The sequence below is a fragment of the Maniola hyperantus genome, chromosome 9 (assembly GCF_902806685.2).
Source record: "Maniola hyperantus chromosome 9, iAphHyp1.2, whole genome shotgun sequence".
Lineage (NCBI taxonomy): Eukaryota > Metazoa > Arthropoda > Insecta > Lepidoptera > Nymphalidae > Maniola > Maniola hyperantus.
In genome coordinates this window covers 814,091-830,851 of record NC_048544.1, presented here as the reverse complement: position 1 = coordinate 830,851, position 16,761 = coordinate 814,091, and the positions used below count along the sequence as shown (strand labels likewise).

The 16,761-nt window shown below is 38.1% G+C and overlaps 1 protein-coding gene across 1 annotated transcript in view; it reads left to right on the top strand.

Moving 5' to 3' along the window:
* The window catches only part of LOC117985161 (uncharacterized), a 56,030-nt gene extending 39,955 nt beyond the window's left edge, over positions 1 to 16,075 (top strand). Inside the window, exons 3-12 of the mRNA XM_034971853.2 lie at positions 2,426 to 2,534; positions 3,264 to 3,453; positions 3,704 to 3,974; positions 4,953 to 5,092; positions 6,794 to 6,890; positions 7,774 to 8,159; positions 8,636 to 8,785; positions 9,261 to 9,429; positions 10,130 to 10,405; positions 10,965 to 16,075. Of these exons, the coding sequence (XP_034827744.1) occupies positions 2,426 to 2,534; positions 3,264 to 3,453; positions 3,704 to 3,974; positions 4,953 to 5,092; positions 6,794 to 6,890; positions 7,774 to 8,159; positions 8,636 to 8,785; positions 9,261 to 9,429; positions 10,130 to 10,405; positions 10,965 to 11,273 (2,097 nt within the window). The 3' untranslated portion in view covers positions 11,274 to 16,075. The remainder of the gene's footprint in view (positions 1 to 2,425; positions 2,535 to 3,263; positions 3,454 to 3,703; positions 3,975 to 4,952; positions 5,093 to 6,793; positions 6,891 to 7,773; positions 8,160 to 8,635; positions 8,786 to 9,260; positions 9,430 to 10,129; positions 10,406 to 10,964) is intronic.
* Positions 16,076 to 16,761: the final 686 nt, after the last annotated feature.

The following is a 16,761-nucleotide window of genomic DNA, read 5'->3' as shown; positions in this document are numbered from 1 at the left end:
TCTTGGATTTTAATCACATACAGAACCTAACATATTGTAATAAAACTCCAGCTAAAGCAAAAAGCAAATAAAAGCAAAGCTTATACGTCATCGTCATGATTAACCCATCGCCGTCACTATAGGTCATGGACTAGAAGACCCATGTATACAGGGTGTTCGTGACAAGTCGACATGCCAATTGGGATGAGGACGGCCTGCACACCCGCACACCGCCGCCCGCGCAGACCCGCGGGGTCATTACGTATTTCGCGACAGGCGTAATTCAAAAGTCAAAAGTCAAAAGTCAAAAGTCAAATGATTTATTCAAAATAGGTAATAAATTACTCTTATTGATGGTCTGGTATGGTGTTAGAATTGTAAGATATAGTGGTGATAATTATTACGCAAACTTAAAACTAAAGCTACGAGGGTTCCAAACGCGCCCAGGTCTGAGAAGAGCCCACAACAAACTTTCTCACGATCATTGCTGTCAAACGTCCGGCTAGAGAGAGACAGCAATAGACGCAAAGCCAAATAGGAAGAAGAAGAAGAGAGACAGCAAATGAACAATCGCATTGCTACTGCTGTCGCTACTGCAACGTTTTACGTAATCATCCTGCCGTTGTGGGATAGCTCTCACCTCATACCCCGCATGCCATGTCGACGTGTCGCGAAATACTCAGTATGAGAAGGGTCTGGCCGTGACCATTGTCTACCACGCTCTGGCCAAGTGCGGATTGGCAGACTTCACATTCCTTTGAAAACATTATGGAGAACTCTCAGGCATGCAGGTTTCCTCACGATGTTTTCTTGCACCGTTGTTACAAAACAAGAAATTCCAATCAATGTAGGTGTATAATTCTCGCAAATTGCTAATGTGCATGGCTGCCATTTTAGTGACGTCAGCACTAGACTGAAGTTTCGAGCTGATGGTATATTTGAGGTATATTTTTACTTAAATATACGTCAAAATGACGTCATTTCGATGTTAATGAGACATGGTTCCAGCGCATTAGCAATTTGCGGGACTTGTAACAAAATACTAGGAATTAAAGATGAAGTCACTATCTAATTGCTCTGTTTAGCATAACACCGTCCTAATTATCATGTATCAACAATGCGTTATGCGAAGTCGGTTTCTTAATATTCAAATTGGTACACGCCCAAAGCACGCTTGTGTGTTAAACGGAAAAACGATTAAAAAAATATAAACAAAAAAATCTGTAAAATTGCTTGATATACGAGGCTTGTGCAAAAAAAAAATGTGTTGTGTGTTAAACTTCCCTAAAATAAATACTTTTACTTACCTAAATCATTAAAAAAATAGCTGTGACAATAAAAATTAAAAATTCAAATTTTTTGGTGATTGCTAAAAAAAGGAGGGTGTCTAAAATTAAAAATATCCCTATAGTTAATTCGTACAAAAGATCCACGCATATTGTACAGAAAAATCTATGTTGTACTTAGTAAAAATTTCAATATTTAATGTGACAATAATTTTGTGATGAGAGCAATAAAATATTTCTTTTTATGAAAAAAATATTCAGTGCTGTGTTCAAAAAAAGACATTAGAAAAAGTAAAATCATTATAAAAATAAAGCCTGTTTCATTTTAAAAAAACTTATATTTTTTGGGTGCATGGTAGTGCGCCATCACATGTAAAGTGAAAAAAATAAACAAAGTAGTAGGTAAATAAAGTTAACGTTAAGAAAAAAGTTTTTTAATAATAACTGAACAGCGGGTCTTCCACGCCCGTGTGATAACAGATTGTGACAATTGATTACATAACAGTTTATTGTGTTTTTAAATATCATCCAAAATGTTTTTTAAAGGTAATTTTTTGATAATCATCAGTTATCTTGCCTAGTGGTTAAGACGTCCGCCTTCTAATCGGAGATCGGGAGTTCGATACCGTGCACGCACCTCTAATTTTTCGGAGTTATGTGCGTTTTAATTAATTAAATATCACTTGCTTTAACGGTGAAGGAAAACACCGTGAGGTGCATGCATGCTTGAGAGTTCTCCATAATGTTCTCAAAGATGTGTAAATTCTACCAATCCGCACATGGCCAGCGTGGTAGACTATGGCCAAAACCCTTCTCACTCTGAGAGGAGACCCGTGCTCTGTAGTGAGCCGGCGATGGGTTGATCATGATGATGATGATGATCAGTTATCAACTGATAGACGTCCACTGCTGGACATAGTTCTCTTGTAGGGACTCCACACGCAACGTGAATTATTTTTACTTTTGAAATTATTCTAAAAAACTCTGCCCGTAGAAAAAAAAATTTAATATCAGGTGCTAAATTATATTACTATTCTGTGAGCGTAATTATCAAGTTATCAATTCTTTCTATCAATAACCCTCACATCATTTGGTCCTTCGACCCGGATAACTAATGTGTGTCGAGAAAGAAGATTAAGTATTATCTTGGTCTCTTTCAGCTGAACCGTCTGATGACGGAGATATACGAGACGGTGACGGCGGCGTGCAACATGGACGAGAACAAGCCCGGCAGCTTTCCCACTGACCTCCCCGACACGTCCAGTGAAGGTTAGTACAGTACGATTCAAACGTAAATGCGCCCCTGAAGTTTGCGCACGACGTTGCGCAGAACACACATTTTGGGTGTCCGAGGTCGCCCGAGGTAGCGGGGAGGGTAACAGCGCACGTCTCTCTCCTACATTCCCACCAGTTCCTTGATGCGTCTCTCTTTCTCGCTATACGTGTCTTGTTTGTTTGTACAGTCCAGTTGAGGTTTAAGCTGGCTTAAGCTGAGGTGGAACCTACCGCCGCCCGTTAAGTGATTTCGTTCTCGAGTGTACCATGCGCAAGATCGCAAAGCAAACTTCACGCAGACGCATTTAAGTTTTAATCGTACTATACCTCGGCCCAATTACTTCGTAAACAAACAACTGACATTATTGAAAATTTCTGATGGTTAGGGTTAAAACATTTTCACATTTGCCTTATCAGAAACCAATAAAAAATCACTATTTACTCAAGTTGAATCGAAATGATGACTAACTCTATTAAATGATGCTTACAGACACGACATTCCAATAGACTTTTTTAGAATAGCATATCTCTGAACCCATAATTGTAGCATTGTAGGGACTGACTGCGAGTCTAATGTCCCCGCTTAGACAATACGCTGCTGAGTCAGCTCCCACAATATTCCCCGCATTATTCTTCGTATTATTCGCAGTGAATTCGTTTCTTCTTTACAAGGTCATAGTAAATTGTCGGATGATAAATTTAATCTTTGCCTTGTCTTTACAGAGTCTGCAAAGCTGACTCGCAGTCTGACGGAGAAGCGCAAGAACTACGTGCGCCGGGTATCATCGAGAGTGGCGTATTTGGACAAAAATGTCAGATCCCCTCGCTTCAGGCACCAAACGTCCATCTGTTCGTACAAGTCCGAGGTTCTAGACAACCCGTACTCCACGTTCAGGTCCTGGAAGAGCTTTAGGTAAGCGATTTTCTTTCTTTAGGTTGGGGTAAAATAATGTAAAAAACGAAGTCGCGGGAATAAGCTAGTCCTTATGTAAACACTGTTAAAACTCTAACAGCTTAACCCGAATTTAATTTTGGTGCAAAGAAGGTCTTTACATTTGGTTTTGGGTTTCACCCAAAACCAAATGTAAAGACCTTCTTTGCACCAAAAACTGCAACAAAAGATATCATAAACTGCAACTAAAATAGGGTTAAAATCATTTCAGGACCTCGCAAAGCAATTTACGAGACAAAATGGAGAGACACGACTCCACGGACTCAAAAGTCAACCTCACAGACTCGAGTGGGAATATTCTGTCCATCCAAGACATCAGCGACGAGTCTCTGGACAACTTGAGCATAGACGAGAAGGCGGGCTGCGTCGACCTTGAGCTACCCTTCGAGCCGAGGGAAAAGGGGCTGTTCAATGTGTGCCTGCTGGTCGGACTGAACTATATGACTGGGGAGGCGTATGTGAAGAGCGTGTTTCCTAGTCAGGTGAGTTTTTAGTTAGGGAAACGAGCTAATAGAGAAGAAAGAAACCGCACGGCGTTGGTCGCAGACACCGGACAGGGCACGAATCTCTGGATAACTTGAGTATAGACAAGAAGGCGGGCTGCGTTGACCTTGAGTTACCCTTCGAGCCGAGGGAAAAGGGGCTGTTCAATGTGTGCCTGTTGGTTGGACTGAACTATATGACTGGGAAGGCGTATGTGAAGAGAGTGTTTCCTAGTCAGGTCAGTTTCTCTCTTTTAGGGTTCCAAACCTCAAAAGAAAAAACCGAACCCTTATAGGAGTACTTCGTTGTCTGTCGGTTTGTCAAGAAACCTACACTACAGGGTACTTCCCGTTGACTCATGAAATTTGGCAGGTAACTAGGTCTTATAGCAGACATCACACAAAAAAAAATTTTTATGTATCTTTGTTTTGTTCGCCAGCTCCTCAATTTATTAGACCATAGTCTTCCATGACAGAAGAATGACCTTTAAAAAAATTAATTTCATCTCAATCGGTTGAAACTTATGCGTTGTAATATTGTATTGCTCATATACCCTCAAGAATTACTAAACTCTAGCGGGACGTAACGATTATGTACTGCCATCTATCGGCACGTGTCAGCGTCATAGACACTCAGTGTAGGCCAGTCCTGACCAAGGCCCAAGGCCAAATTAAATATCACAACCCATATTATAAACTAGCTTATGCTCGCGACTTCGTCCGCGTGGACTACACAAATATCAAACCCCTATTTCACCCCCTTACGGGTTGAGTTTTCAAAAATCCTTGCGGATGCCTACGTAATAATAGCTATCTGCATTCCAAATTTCAGCCCGATCCGTCCAGTGTGTGTGTATCCGTGCGTTGATAGATCAGTCAGTCAGTCAGTCAGTCACCTTTTCCTTTTATATATTTAGAAGAAGATGCAGAAGTGTGTTTGTTTGTTGGTTTATTGGTAAGAAAGATGTATTTTTCCAGGTCCAAGTACCACCTCACATAGAAAACCTCATTTTCCCAGAGACCATAAGCTCTGGCAGCGTGGGCGAGTGGGCGACAGAGAAGACTGCACAGTGCTACTCCCTCGTACTCACCGACGAGAAGGGAGAGCGGGCTTATGGGTGAGCTTGTATTCATTGTAGTCCGCGACAAGTTGTGGTGGCAATCTGGGTATGAGGCGGGGGGACGCCCCGCACGCCCGCATGTCACCCGCGCTTTCCCACACCGGTGGCCCTATCGCGGTTGTTTGACAGCTACAATGTCACGATCGCAATCATCTCTGATTGCGATCGTGTTTCTTCAATGGCAATTCAATGGCGTCTTCGCCGGCTACGTTTAGCAATATTGCTTTTTTGATTTCATCAGACTTTTTCGAGTATCCTGATGCAGTAAAATATATCTTAAATTCCCGATAAAACTTCTTCCAATTATTAGCTACGTTACCTGAATAGTCTATTCGTAGTCTTTCTGGGATTCTTACAAAATTTTCCAAGTCAGCCATGTTATCGCGTGCACGTACCTAAAAACTTTTCAGTTTTTAATATCGTTTTCGGCAAAAAACATTATGAATCCAGTTTTTTCGGCTGCGCCATGTTGTGTTTCTTGTTTAATTAAACTCTTTATAATATTTACGTAATTTATTTTAGATTTTCTTATTACATTTATAAACTTATTCAAGACATAACGTGACACCAAAAGACCCCGAGCTAAGAGCAAACACAGAAACCTTATCTATGAATGTCATAGACAACATCTTACTTTTACTACAGTTAATGCTCGCTCACTATTGGCCACAATGCATTGTTGCAACTAGAATCGCACAAATTCAGCCAATCAGAACAATTGAGATTGTAATAATGATTGATGCCGGTTTTAGACAATCGCCCTACCGATTAGCGCAGGGGCTGTGCGGGTGTTCCCTCTCCGATTGCCATTTCTACCTGATATACCTAATTTTTTTTAAATGACGAACTTTCCTAAGAACATTCATCCCCTATTTAACCTAGAATTGGGTGTTAAATAGGGGATAAGAAAACTATATCAAAAATAAATTATTTCTCAGTGATTATTAAATTATGGGTCTTTCAAAATACGTAAAATCCACGTCCTTTGTTACGAGTAGTTTTAAGTGTAATAACCATTTTAAATTATCGATTAAACTAAAAAAGTACGCCATTATGATGTGACGTCATATTCCAGTATTTCATAGAATCTCGCATACTGAGCGCGCGTTTTGACGTTTTTTTTTTTAAATTTTTTTAATTCAGATACAAGTTAGCCCTTGACTGCAATCTCACCTGATGGTAAGTGATGATGCAGTCTAAGATATTCTGTCTCACCAACGCTAACCTGGAAGGGATATGGCAGTTTTTATTAAACCCGTACGCCTTTGGTTTCTACACGGCATCGTACCGGAACGCTTAATCGCTTGGCGGCACGTTTGATAAAAAGTCACTGATTTGACTAGTTGTCAAATATTATTGTTAGGATGAAAACCACTTTGGTATACTTAAATACTTTTAATCACTGTTTCTTATTAAATTAATTTATAAGTCAGTATAATAAACTCTTCATCTTCTAAGCGTCACCAGAGAGTGTAGACTGTAGAGTCTACCCGAAACCATAGACTCTCGGAGAATGTCAGAGGATGCTAGGCCGGGCACAGACTATCAACAAAACCTACCTAACATTATATTTAAATTGTCTATAATAGAATGAAATTTGTCTTAGCTCGAAAGTAAAGTCTGAGCTAAGTCAAAGTACGCTTTAAAGATTTCAGCCTGATGCCTCAAGTTAGGTATTAAAATGTAAGAATATTACAGATACTGTCGGCGCGTGCTGCCCGAGGGCGCCACCACCTGCCTCCCTCTTTGTTACTGTCTCATCGGCAAATACAGAGCGCCTGGCTTCTATTATAAGGTATGTCATGACGTCACAATGTGTACACGACAAATATTTTTTTCAATTTTTAACATAAGAATAGAGTAATTTCTGCTGGAAAGTATTTTTTTATGTTAAAAAATTGAAAGATATCTATCGTTTATGCATTATGACGTTATTAATCGCTTTCCGTTTCAGCGAGACGCTAATAATTAATTATGTTAAAAATAAGTAAAAGTCATGTTGCTTGGAAATTATTCTCTTTAATAATGTATTCTAACCCCATAAACTACCGCTGTACAAAAAAACCGGCCAAGTGCGAGTCAGGCTCGCGCATCGAGGGTTCCGTACTATAGTCGTATTTATCCGACATTTTGCACGATAATTCAAAAACTATGATGCGTAAAAATAAATAAAATCTATTTTAGAATGCACCTTAATGTACCTTTCATATGATATCCCACTTGATATAGTTCTTACTTCGAAAATTGAAAATACTAATTATTAGTTTATGACCACAATAAATTTTTTTTTTTGTGAGATAACCACAAATTCACAGTTTTCAGATTTTTCCCCTAATGTCAGCTATAAGAGCTAACTACCTGCCAAATTTCATGATTTTAGGTCAACGGGAAGTACTCTGTAGGTTTCTTGACAGACAGACAACAAAGTGAGGGTTCCGTTTTTCCTTTTAAGGGTAACCCTAAAAATCATATCATTTTATTACTACAGTCCAAGACCTATTGTTACTATGGCGGCAAGTCTAATTTTGTTCTGAGAAAAAAGTTGAAAGTGCACGGGTCTTCTCTCAGAATGAAAAGGGTTTGGTCCATAGTCTGTCTGGCCCAAAGGTGTGACACACATTTTACCTATTTTTTAAGTAAACTAATATAGTTTGTTCATGAAAATATATTTCTTCCAGATTCTACAAGAAATAGAATCGCATCACGGCAACTCGGAAGTTGAAATTAATCAAATACTGCATCAGCTATTTGAAACCGATTTCCCGAGTCCGGGCGAGCAAATATCGATTATCTACTCGAACAACAATCTATCGAGACAGCCCAATCGAAACTCGGTTAGTTTGGGCGATATACACAAGTGTAAGACAATGCCCGATCCTAGAAGAAACGAGAGTACTATGAACGTTTCCGTTACTAAAGAGAGTTTGAAGGAGAGTTCGGAGGGAGTGGAGAAAACGGAGAGTGAGATTTTTCTGGAAACGGAGAGTCATGCTTTGCCGGATTATTACGATTTGGAGAATAATAATCGTCCGAAAAGGGTCTTGCTGAGTTTGGAAGGTCCAAGGTAAGATTCAATCACTACCCATATTATTATAAATGCGAAAGTGTGTTGTTTGTTGGTTTGTCCTTCAATCACGTCGCAACAGAGCAATGGATCGGCGTGATTTTTTGCATGGGTATAGATAAAGACCTGGAGAGTGACATAGGCTACTTTTTATCCCGGAAAATCAAAGAGTTCCCACGGGATTTTTAAAAACCGAAGTCGCGGGCATCAGCTAGTAAAATTATATAACGTTAACGTTAACTTTTGGTTAACGTTACTTCCACTTAGAGATTACACTTAGAAGTTTGACTGAACAGCTCCTAGGGATTGTATGAGTATTTCTTCATGATAATTACAACTTGATAACTCTACGTGTTCCTGAAAAAAAAGGATCTTGACAGACAGACAACCAAGTGATCTAAGGGTTTCTTATTTCGTTTTGAGGTACGGAACCCTAAAAGCGAAAGTATGGATCACCCATGTAATTTGGTTTCCAGAACGCGTATAATAAGGCGCCCCCTAGACCCCCGGGCGGATGAAGACAATATGTCGGTTCTGCTGGACTCGTTCGGCGCGGGGCTCGTCATCAAAGTGTTTGGCTCGCTATTGCTCGAGCGCAAGGTCATCATTATGGGCGACCAGCTTAGGTGAGTGACGTATTCTGATGCTGAGCCTCAATAGCTCAACCGGTATAGGAGTGGTCTGAAAACCGAAAGGTCGACGGTTCAAACCCCGCCCGTTGCACTATTGTCGTACCTACTCCTAGCACAAGCTTGACGCTTAATTGGAGAGGAAAGGGTAATATTAGTCATTTAAAAAATGGCTAATAAATATTCTTTAAAAAAAAGAAAAAAAAAAGCGTATTATAAGGCGCCCCCCCAGGGGCCGGAAATCTTCACAGAGTGTGTACTCCTATTGCCACTATAAAAATAAATACAATAAAAAACCAAGAAAAGCGAATTGCAAACTGGCTGCTATAAAAATTTAAAAAGTGTTATTTCTTGTACGATGGTACGGAACACTACCTTTGGGAGTCCGAATCGCACTTGACCGAGTTTAAAACCGTCTTTGTAATCATCAAAATTGACTTTTGTTTCTAAATTTATATCTTCTCTTCCACAGCGTAATTTCATCATGCATGGAGGCTCTACAAAGCGCGTTATACCCATTTGTCTGGCAACAGCCTCTGATCTCCGCAATCCCTTCGCAAATACAACGGGACGTGCTCACGGCTCCATTGCCGATCCTCGCGGGGATGCTGGCTCATCATCATCCATCACAATTCGAGGAGGTGGGTTCTAGTTTATACTCTTGTCAAGAGTAGCGCATCACTGCACTTATCCAATGAATTCATAATAAGTCCTCTTCTATTTTAGACTGCATCGAATTACTTACCACTAGGTGAGATTGAGTCTCAATAGCTCAACGGTTAAGGCGTGGACTGAAATCCGAAAGGTCGGCTGTTCAAACCCCACCCGTTGCACTATTGTCGTACCTACTCCTAGCACAAGCTTTACGCTTAGTTGGAGGGAAACGGGAATGTTACTCATTAATGGCTAATATTCTTTCTAAGAAAAAATAAAATAAAAAACGTACGGTGAAAACATAAACGGTAGCCAATTATCTGACACAATAATTTTCGGTAAGCCAATGTGAGGAATCCAAAGCTACTAAGTTCTTTTTGTAACAATTTGAGAAGTGGATATTAGAAGTACATTCTTGTAAATCAACGGAATCCTGCAGCAATTAAGACTTACGGTACGATACCATATTTTTACCGATTAGGGATATATTAAACTTTCGTGCCAAATTAACCTACTGCGTTTACACTGAGACGTCTTAAACATGTATTCCACATGTAGCCATTTTTTTGTTTACACCAAAAACAAGTTATGACCCGTAGTGGTAGTTAGAAACTTGTAAAATACTTGCGAATTTAAAAAATATTTCCTTTCTTTCTCGAATTCAAATATTGTCTTATTATTTCACAGGGTATGTTAATAGACCTGGCCCACCCGTCTAAGGTCCTATTCTACCAAGGCGATGAATCAACAATCGTGCCCACCGCCAGCTACAAAACGTTGAAAACCTCTCTACAAATGGAGTCAAAGACTAAAGACAAGCTAGAGGACACGAAGACGCGCAACGTGATGATATCTGAGGCGTTTTTGAGGTTCTTTGTCGACATTTTGGGAGATTTTTGGAGATTCTTCTCTGAAAAGGAAATGAAGGATGATGATTTGGGGAAGAATGGTGTTGTTTTTGATGTAAGTATTTTTGATTCACTAGCCTTTTATGGATCATCCAATCGTTGACCCACTATTGAGTACAGATCTCTTCTCAGAATAAGGGTTTAGGTCCACCACGCAGTCAAAGTGGATTGCCAGACATTTGAGGAGATTTTTTATTAACAGCTTTTTATAGGCGTGGGATTTTTTTGTGAAACTCTCAAACGCAATATTTTTCTGAAAAGTGTTCTACCCGTTTATTAGATGCAAGATATCTCAGTATCAAATTTCGTCAAAATCGGTAAAACGAATGGGCCGTAAAAAGGTATCAGAAAAAGATAATTTCGCGTTTATATAATTAGTATATTAGATGAAATATTTCATGAAAGAATGTTATTTTGATAGATCGTCATAGGATAGAATAGAAATACTTTTCGTCAAATAACGTCAACATTATTTTCTGCCGTGTACTGTACCACTGGTTCCGAATGCCTTTCCTACCGAGAAGAATCAGCAATAATTTTATTTCGCAATCGATATGATGTAATGTAAACACTGTTTTCTTGGCTTTACACAACCGTAAACTCTATTTTTACAGAAAGAGGCCTTCATCAAGAACGCATCATCAAAACAGGTGCAATACTTCCTGGAGTGGTTCACAGAGACCGCTATGTTCAACCATTTCATACAAAACATGGCGCTGTGCTACCGCGACCTACCGCTACCCAGCGATTACATCAACACCGATCTAGTCGATACCCCGCTACCCAACTACTACGAATTGTTCCACGAAAGAGTAAAAAGTAGAACGAAATCCGAAAAGAGTAACAGTAAGATCGATTATAAGAACGCTGTCAATAAAAAAGTTAGGTTGTTGAAAAATAAATTACGCGATCTGGTTACTTAATCAAAATTAGTTATAAATATTTAGGTGTCTTAATTAAACGTATAAGCATTTCTTCGACGTACGAAGCTTACGTGTGACGTTATAAGCACGATTCAGCCGCATCGACGCATCGAAAAAAACTGATGATGACGTTAGCACAGACGTGACTTAAGTATATCCTCATGCATTTTAACGACACGCCCGATGCTACTGACGTCACTAGCATTTCCATCACAAAAAGCGGAAACAACGATAATTCCCCTACCGCTACCCAGCGATTACATCAACACCGATCTAGTCGATACCCCTCTACCCAACTACTACGAATTGTTCCATGAAAGAGTAAAAAGTAGAACGAAATCCGAAAAGAGTAACAGTAAGATCGATTATAAGAACGTTGTCAAAAAAAAGTTTGCTGGTTGTTGAAAAATAAATTACGCGATCTGGTTACTTAATCAAAATTAACATAAATGTTTAGGTATTGTAACTAAAAATATCTTAATTCCAATTAAACATGTCTTGTCTCGATCACGAATTGGGTATTTTCCTACTTTTGAATTTGATAAATATTATTACTTTATTATAAACTAGGTAGGATAAAAATAATGACGTACTCCTCCAAGATTTCATTTATAAATCCAACAAAGATTTACAAAGTTACAGGCATTTTAACTTTGGAGTGGGAGGGTCTTCTATCCCTTTCTCGCAAAACGAAAATTTGTATAAAACCGCACGAAGCTACTATGGCATTAGTAGGTGTGACGTCAAACTGCTGTATCGCTATCTCTGTCTAATCGGAAATATTTAAATGCTTATAACTTTTTGTTATTTGATCGATTTAATTAGTTTTTTCAGTTTACGTCCTTATTTTTATTCTAGTTTATAATAAAGTAATAAAAAAATTAGAGTCAAATACCCAATTTATTCAACGTTGCTGGATCATTTTTACTATTTTTTTTAAATTTATTTAAAACAGTTTTTAGGTTTTTATTTTAAACATTCCGTTACTTTTCAACTTTATTATTTAAATCGTTTTAAAATGTAAACTTGTACAAATGTAAACAATTTTTTTACGTCTTTTATTTTTTAAGTTTAGGCCCTTTTCACCAGCGTTGTGTGAGGATTGTTAACGCCATAATATGAAAACCATCAATAGGATAACTTTATTCTTAGACTAGCTTTTGAGCGCGACTTTGTCCGCTTGATATATAGTCTAATAGCGACCCGCCCCGGCTTCGCATGGGTGCAATGTAGATACTAATGTGGTGTCATTGAGGTGCCTCGGAAACTCTCAAATGAGAGGATTTTTTTCCGACCTAATTCACATTATTTCAATTTATCTAGGGATCTCTAACTTTTTGAGAATTAAACTCTATAATAAACGCTATAAACCTTCCTCTTGAATCACTCTATGTATTGGTGAAAACCGCATTAAAACATAATATTAGGATACATAAATTATGCCACGTTTGTGATAATTGATAAGATACGTAGTCACATATAAAATTTTTCAGAAAAAGTGACATTTTGACTTTATTTTGTTTACACCAGAAGAAAAAAATCACTCTGCCAAGGGTCACTGGTAAAGATCTCTCATAGAGATAAGTGCTTCCCTGTCCACTGGGTAAACAGTGGAGATGTTACAAAAACAAAAAGGTACAGCCAAATTTTGCCTATTAGCATGCAATATGTTATGATATACCTAACAACTTGTACATAGTAAGTTCTGAAACATTGCAATGCAAAACTTACCTTATTTTGTTAATCTTAAAGTATAAATCGCCCCTAACAAACATATACTTATACATATACATATTTTACTATTTTATTATCAAGTTGCCTAAATAAATGACTATTTTATTATTTTATTATTATATACTCTCAATTGATACTTTCTACGCATCCTCGTGCATCTTTGGTGGAAAGGCAGCCTTATTCGCTATGATATTCAAATCGTTAGGATAAGACCCGTTCACTTTAACGCGTAGATTGAGTAAAAAAGGTGGATTAAAGTACTGTGTAACCGCGTATGAGATAGCGATAGCACGACGTAACGATGAATAACATGACAATTATTGCCATTGTTTAGTTAAGTCAATATTTGTATTAACCGATCAAGAATATTTGTAATAAACGTTTTTTATGTGAAAACAAGTAAATAACTAATGAGAAATACAATGCGCCACGAATTCTCAAAGTTTGTTTTGCAACTAAAGTTGCATTCCTTGTATGTATTCTTGAAAAAAATCGGTTACACGATAAGGGACAAAAAATAGGTTAGCTGCGTCTCTGTTTATCACATTAGTAACTTTATCTGTGCTCTATTTTTAGTGTGAATGAAAATTAGTGCAAACGTTCCTTTATCTAGCTTTATTACTCTATCTACGTTTTAATTAGTGTCCCTAGCGTCATGTTGGCATCATTGCACTTCACACAATAAAACCCTGACTAAGCAATGGTGCCAACATGACGGCAAGGAACAAGGGAATGGTCTGTACAGTGCGACAAGGCTCTCTTGGCACTTGAATGACATTGACAGGGGGGCGTTGTTGGAGAACAAAGGCTTAGAATATTCAAACAAGAACAAAGGGGACATTTGACTGCAACGTTTAGTTCCGATTTTCGCCACGCGCCAAGATATCCTTGTCGCACTGTCCTTTAATTTGAGACGTCAAATTTGATAGTTCCCGGAAAATTGGTTGAGTATCAAAATTGATGTCGCGAAAATGACTGGTTTTAATGTTCATAGAGATATGGGTCGCGTTCATACATAATACATATTATGGTCCGTCTTAAGTATGAACGAGGCCTATAATATTTATCTAGAAAGAAATATTAAACGGTGCCTTATCATCTATATATATAATCATGCCTATTAGTTATTAATTAGTATCAACAAAATCATGTTTTAGTCTTTCAAATTTCTAATCGAAAACTTTCTGTAAGTACCCCTAGTAAAAGTTTGTACATCTCGAAATACATTTTGTACTATAAATTTTTATGTTACACAGCACTTGCTCTGGATTTGGGATGAGATCTATAGAGCGTACTTTGACTTTGCTCAGACTTAATCTTGAGTTAAAACGAGACAGATTTATGTTAGCGATATAATGCTGTTTCCTTTTAACAGTGCCTTAAGTCTGAGCAAAGTCACACTTCGCTCATCTCATGCCTTAGTAAAGGAAGGATTGCGATTATCAAGTTGATATCATATACGTTTCGCTTTTGGTACGCTTGGTACAAGTTTTGATAGTTTCAATAACGAATTTTTTTTTAAAGAATATTCGCCATGTTAAAATGACATATTCCCTTTACCTCTCCAACTAAGCGTCAAGCTTGTGCTAGGAGTAGGTACGACAATAGTGCAACGGGCGGGGCTTGAACCGTCGACCTTTCGGTTTTCAGTCCACCCCTTTACCGGTTGAGCTATTGAGGCTCTGTATTTTTTTATTTAGATGCTAAAATTGTTTAGAGGCTAAATTAGATGTCGAGTTTTTGGAGCCAGCGCGAGCGCCTCTATCAGAAGCTTCTTGCTAAATAAAAACACACAATTTGTACAATAGTAAACCAACTCTATTTTACTTTGTCTTTGTATTAACGAAAACCAACAAAGTTTTCGAACTGTAAAAACTTTTACTAAGGGTACAACAAGTTAAGGAAATTGACAGACTACAACAAAATCTACCGTGCCTTTTTAAAGTTTAATTTAAACTGTTACAATTTTACATTTATTTAACACTAAATAACCTAGTGTATGTTTTAGACTTGTAAGAAAAACGTATAAAGAAACGTGTTCATAAAGGTAGAAACATATTTATATCAACTTGATTTACTCAAGCGTCGCGTGACTTTTGATTGAATCCTATTATTAGTCTGTTTCTGCTGTAAGACAGACTTAGCTTAGACTTAAGACAGAGTTAAAACGAGACAGAGCTATATCTCTCACATAAATCTGTCTCTTTTTAACTCAATCTCAAGTCTGAGTAAAGTCAAAGCGCGCTCTATAGATCTCAGGCTGAGACCTAAAATGTCTTAACTTTAGTTAAAATGAGACAGATTTGTCTGTCATAAATCTATGTCGTTTTAACCTTTGTCTGAAGTCTGAGCAAAGTAAAGTACAATGCCTATGCCCTATCACCAACCAATCACATACATGTTTTCAAAAGACATTCGAAATTCAATTTAAACTATCGTGAGTGATTTCCATTGTACATTTCTCACACCCGTCTTTACTCACGTGTTTAGTCGACGTTAGCCAGACTAGTTTCGAACCCACCGTTCGAGCGAAACAGACAGATAACTTGAGGACTTCGTTTAAAATGCGTCGACTATAGTATAGGCCCCGGGCCCCCAAAGCTCCTCGTGTTCCATGTATTCCTGGTGCATATGTAGCGCTATCGGCTTCTTTTGTATGAGAAGAAGCCATTTTCTCGTTTTTCCAGTCGTGTATTATTTTATTACGCTTTACAGTTACATGTCTATCTTGTCTGCTTAATCTGTGGTAAAATTATTATAAACAATGCGATTATAAGATATTTAATTAGGTAAAAAATTGTTAATTTTATTCAAATAAACTTTTACAAGTGCGTAGGTAGTTTTGAATCGTCAAATGCATATATGTATCACTGGTTTGGAATTCCTTGCCTACCGAAAAGAACCAGCCAAGAAACTAGGCGATTGCTCTTTTTAAAGATTCTATTCACAATAGATAATAACTGTTGTGTCGAAATTTTTAATGCAATAAAAAACTACAACGTATAATACATATCATTGTCTTAGATCTGCTTGGTTTTAATGTTGTTAAATTCATCTGGATGAACATTGTTAGGCGCCGTCCTATGATGCGATGCGATTTCATCGTGCGATGAAATACAATGGCGTTGTCCTAATTGGCGAAGACCGTGTAGCTGAAGGGTTGATGTAATGAAGAACCAGCTACATATAGTGATGTTTATTTTACACTTTACAATTGATATGTTATGTACAATACAGACGGGCTCGCGAGCTTTATATAATACAATGGTAGAAGATGTTGACGTGACGAGCGGATGATAGGGAATGTGGAATCTCGTAACGTGCGTGACCAGGAGGATTCTCTACTGCGTTCCAAATTTGAATATTGTTGTGTGGCAGCTGCGAAGTTTTCTTAATAGCTGCCAGCCAAGTAACGGTAGAGGTTGCACCTCTACATCACCCCCCTACGGAGTGAGAAACAGAAAAAAAAAATATTAAGTAAGGCAAGTATTATATACATAAGAATGAAGGAAAAGAACCCTAAAACTAGAACATGTATTGATAAAAATGAGAAGGCAAATAGGATTGAAAGTTGCCTCAATGTTGAGTCTTCTGTAGCAGTATCTGGTAATGGTGTAATACCTCAGGTCATTGTGTACACAATGACTGGGAGGCAGTACTTAAGACCAGAGAAATAAGCAGTGGACCTGTATGCCTAAGTGACACGGAAAAAAATAATTACAATAAATGAAGCGTTCGGAGTGCAAAAAGGTTG